This window comes from Equus asinus, chromosome 10, assembly GCF_041296235.1.
Source record: "Equus asinus isolate D_3611 breed Donkey chromosome 10, EquAss-T2T_v2, whole genome shotgun sequence".
In the NCBI taxonomy this organism is placed as follows: Eukaryota; Metazoa; Chordata; class Mammalia; order Perissodactyla; family Equidae; genus Equus; species Equus asinus.
The window spans coordinates 66,242,990-66,247,945 of record NC_091799.1 but is presented as its reverse complement, the minus strand read 5'-3'; the positions used below and the strand labels follow the sequence as shown (position 1 = coordinate 66,247,945).

General features: G+C 38.1%; 1 protein-coding gene across 1 annotated transcript; it reads right to left on the bottom strand.

Moving 5' to 3' along the window:
* Positions 1-632: 632 nt before the first annotated feature.
* Positions 633-4,229, bottom strand: ACTBL2 (actin beta like 2). Its single transcript, XM_014860379.3, has one exon. It carries the CDS (start codon positions 3,330-3,332, stop codon positions 2,202-2,204), a length of 1,131 nt encoding a protein of 376 aa, XP_014715865.1. The 5' UTR covers positions 3,333-4,229; the 3' UTR covers positions 633-2,201.
* Between the last annotated feature and the right edge of the window lie 727 nt (positions 4,230-4,956).

Sequence of the window (4,956 nt, the reverse complement as noted above, 5' to 3'; positions counted from 1 at the left end):
CCATCTGGTGAGCCACTGGTGAATAACAAGTCAATAGGTGGCATTCATTCTAAAATATAAAAGTGTGAGATGGAGTGTTTCCTTTTTAAATTTATCCATCAGTCAGTCAATGTTGATGAACAGGAGAATATCCAAAGAATCTTGGTTTAAATTTCTGTTTGCTTTATAGAATCCATATTTTCATCTAATGATTCAGAGCTCAATAGTTCTCTCTCTTGGAAGTTCACCTTGCCTGTCCCATAAATTTTCTGTGAGAGGGGATATCTGGTGTTTTTTTGGTATTTGAACATAGATTAGAGTGTGAGAACTTCTCTGCAAATGAAAAGTGTTGCAGCATATAAATTCAAGATATTATTATTACTGACATTATCTCTGCCTACTAATTACCCGAACACCAGTTCATCCACTAAACCCAACTTTTGAATTGAGATTACAGGAATTTATAACCTTATCTGACTAATCATCTTTCCTTTTTTAAAAATTTGCCTTTTAATGTTTACATGGTCAAATGTACCAGGTGCAAAATTATAATACATGGATGAGTAAGTCATACATATAAAAAGTGATCATTTCTGAATCATTCTAGGTATATTTTTTTGGGAAGGATGAGGGAAAATAACAGGAAATGCAAGTATGAAACAATTTTAATTTATTTAAAATTAATTAAAGGAGAAAAGAAACTCCAACTCTTGTAAAGTAAAGTGCCTTTGGAGATTAATTTTGGTTAAATACATTTTTAAAAATTGTATGGTCAGATAAAGGAAATAAGGAACAATCAAATTCTTTGAAAAGTTTTATCTTAAGCAAAAAATTCTGAAATACTCCAATTTAGAATTTTAAAACACAAGTATAAGCTTCCCAACTAAAAGGAAAAGAAATAGAAGAAATTTCTCTTTCCTGGGAATCTGATAATGCCTTAATAAGCAACCCCTCAAAATATTTTAAATTTTTAGGAAAAAACCCTGAAAAATACAAATAACCCTGATATCTAGATAATCAAAAATCACAGCATAGATTCAAATAGATACAGTAGTACGTTGAAAATCATCATTGAATTCATTAAAAAATTTTAAACATTAAAGGAAGATACATTGATATTTTCTAAGATATTAGTGTCTTAGAGACACTTTGCATAAGGAAGTATTGCCAACTACTAGATGTAATAAATCGGAATTATTCTGAAATATTTCCAAGAATAAAATTGGAATCACTATACTGGAGCTAGAATTTATAATTTACAAAGATGCTGCAGCTATGTTTTCCCACAGTGAAACCCTTGATAAGAGAAATATCCAAAATCATGACCTATGGAAATTATTCAAGATGTGTTATTATGCTGAGAAATAGAGATAAAATTATTCGCATCAAACTGTAGCATATTGACATGAATTTGATATTAGAATATCTCTCTATTTTAAAGGTTAGGCGTTTTCTGTAGCTTTGCTGTTTTACAAGTAGAATGAAGTTCAATAAGTAAGACATTAAAATAGGTGTTTGACAAGCAGAACTCCACACTGAGCTGGAATTTGAGTTGATTTATAAACAACGTTAATGGAATGTTGGCTGTTTCATTATGCTTATTTAATAAGGGGAACAATTAAAATATGAAGCTACTAAAATGGTTACCCTTAAGGAGTTAAGAAATTCACATTAGCTGTTCAGAGAGCCAGATTTATCAGTATATTTCAAGATATAATATTTTATTTCCCTGGTACTTATGTACATATGGATATTATTCACCCTTATAATTCATGATATCTACACAAAATAGTAAAATAAAGCGAAAATACTCATAAGATATGTTTGTTAAATACATACACATTTTTTACAGGGTTGTACAGCCTATTGTTAAATATTTTAAGCAAGAACTAGTTTTTACAGCTTGGAAATTCTAGTTATCTATTCTGAGAGGACATTTCTTAGGATTTTACTCCTTATTACTTATTTTCATTTAAGAGGTCTACATTTCTTTGAACTCTATAGGTGAGGAAAATAGAATATGTTTCAGAATTAGGTTGATAGAGGTCAAGATGTGGGTAGTTGAGCAGGAGGCCACCATCCTTGGATGGAGATGATTTTGTTGGTTTACACACTAGCAAGAGTGGACTATTTACCTTGACTCAATTGAAAGTGGATAAAGCAGTACCATCACTCTGACCTAGAAAAAGAGAAAATGTAAGCCCATTAGCGTGGAAGCCCATTCAGAAACATTTTCTATGAACGATGGGAGGACCAGCCTCATCATATTCCTGCTTACTGATCCACATCTGCTGGAATGTGGACAGGCTGGCCAGAATGGAGCCTCCTATCCAGACGGAATACTTCCGCTCTGGGGGAGCTATGATCTTGATTTTCATGGAGCCTGGTGCCAGGGTTACGATTTCCTTCTGCATCCGGTCGGCAATGCCTGGGTACATAGTGCTACCTCCAGATAGCACCGTGTTGGCATATAGATCCTTGCGAATATCCACGTCACACTTCATGATTGAGTTGAAGGTCATCTCGTGGATCCCGTTGGACTCAATGCCCAGAAAAGAAGGCTGGAAAATGGCTTCAGGGCATCGAAAGCGTTCATTCCCAATCGTGATCACCTGCCCATCAGGGAGCTCATAGCTTCTTTCAAGTGAGGAGGATGTGGCAGCACTGACCATCCCTTGCTCAAAGTCCAGGGCCACATAGCACAGCTTCTCTTTGACATCGCGAACAATCTCCCGCTCGGCTGTGGTGGTGAAGTTGTAGCCTCGTTCTGTCAGGATCTTCATGAGGTAATCAGTGAGGTCTCTGCCAGCCAGATCTAGACGTAGAATGGCGTGGGGCAGGGCATAACCTTCATAGATGGGTACAGTGTGCGTGACCCCATCCCCAGAATCCATCACGATGCCTGTGGTCCTTCCGGAGGCATAGAGGGACAGTACAGCCTGGATAGCCACATACATGGCAGGTGTATTGAAGGCCTCGAACATGATCTGGGTCATCTTTTCCCGGTTGATCTTGGGGTTGAGGGGTGCCTCGGTGAGGAGGATGGGATGCTCATCTGGTGCCACGCGGAGCTCATTGTAGAAAGTGTGGTGCCAGATCTTCTCCATATAGTCCCAGTTGGTGACCACTCCATGTTCAATGGGATACTTCAGGGTCAGTATGCCTCTCTTGCTCTGGGCCTCGTCTCCCACGTAGCAGTCCTTCTGGCCCATGCCTACCATGACCCCCTGGTGCCGGGGACGCCCCACCATGGAGGGGAACACAGCTCGGGGGGCATCGTCACCACCAAAGCCTGCCTTGCACATCCCTGACCCATTGTCCACCACCAAGGCAGACAGCTCCTCATCAGTCATGGCGCCGGCCAGAATCTTCCAGAGAGGTGAGCAGAAGTTAAATATAGAGTAAATCCCAGGCTAGGATGTGAAAGAGAAAGAATGAACAGATTGAAACCACTCCAGAACTGCCTTCAGAGAGGCGAGCCTGTGCTGTGATGACAGGTATTTACAGGTACACACTGGCCCCGCCCATGTCCTATCCCACCAATTCTCAGCACTTCTGTGTGGGGCTGCCTTTGAGGTATTAATAATGATGATGATGATTATACAAATCATCAGTAGACCTTCCTTTATGAAGAGAAAATTGGCTACCAAGTGGCCAAAGCTCAGTTTACTGTAATTAGGCAACCCACACATGGCTGTCAGCCGGCTTTGGCACAGTCCCTAAATAGCTATGATTATGCAATGAGGAGTATAAAAGCAAGATGAAAGAAAGCTAGTGCTGGGCATGGGTCATACTGCCAGAAGGACCACTCCCTCCTCAGTTTACCCTCTGGGTCCATTTTCTCCACACCAGCTTTAACTTTTCATTCTTAATATATTGTTCTTATGAGGAGTCCAACTCTGCAAACTTTACTTTTTCGAAATTTTCTTTCCCATTAGATTCCTAATCCCACAGGATGTCATCATGATCGAAACTGTTTTGATGAATGAAAATAATGAATGGCCAATGGTGACCTGACAGCTGTAATTATAATGCGGTTGTGTTGTGCAAAATTTAGGGATATTTAATGGACTTTTAATCCATCAGATATCAAGTAAAAGCAATAAAGTGTTCAACAAGTAAACCACTACAGATCTTCTTTCCTGATATAAATTTATAATAACCAAATTTTATTAAGCACTTACTATGCCTAGACATTGTTCATAGCATTAGGTTTATTGGGTCCATGTTGACTGCATAGAGGCTGAATGTCCAACTATCTTTCATGATTTGTTAGTTAAAATGCAGATTATAAAAGTTTTATTAATTTTTTTGCAATAACTCTTCAGTTATACAGTAAACAAGATTAAGTGATAAGATATATTTAAAAATCACATATTTGAACTGATCTTTAAAACATTTTCGTTTTCAAAATTCAGATGCTCTATTATAAAATCAAGCCTCTCTGTAGTTATTAAAATGTACACAATTGAATTAGTGTTAGCTTTCCTTCAATTTTAGGAGATATTACACTCTGATCATTTCACAGGAACAATTTGTTTGAATTTTACATTTATTTATTTATTTATTTTTGCTGAGGAAGATTCACCCTGAGCTAGCATCTGTGCCAATCGTCCTCTACTTTGTATGTGGGTCGCTGCCACAGCATGGCCACCTCCGAGTGGTGTAGGTCCATGCCTGTGAGCCAAACCTGGGCCACTCAAGTGGAGTGTGCCAAACTTAATCACTAGGCATGGGGCTGGCCCTGAATTTTATTTTTAATATAGAAATATAGGTAACCTGGTAAAATGTGTACTATGATAAAATGTAGGGCATTAGTGATGATTACAGAGAAACAACAATTAAGAAGGTTCATCACTTTCCTCCCATATATGTTAGGTAAATAAGATATAATCTCCCTTGTCAGTTCTTTTAAAGCAAAGCAATTTTTCATGCCCACATTTGAGTTCTCCAATATCACCTTCATTTTGATTGATT

What these genes read in the sequence shown, in the direction of transcription:
- ACTBL2 (XM_014860379.3), bottom strand. Translation starts at nt 3,332, where the DNA reads ATGACTGATGAGGAGCTGTCTGCCTTGGTGGTGGACAATGGGTCAGGG.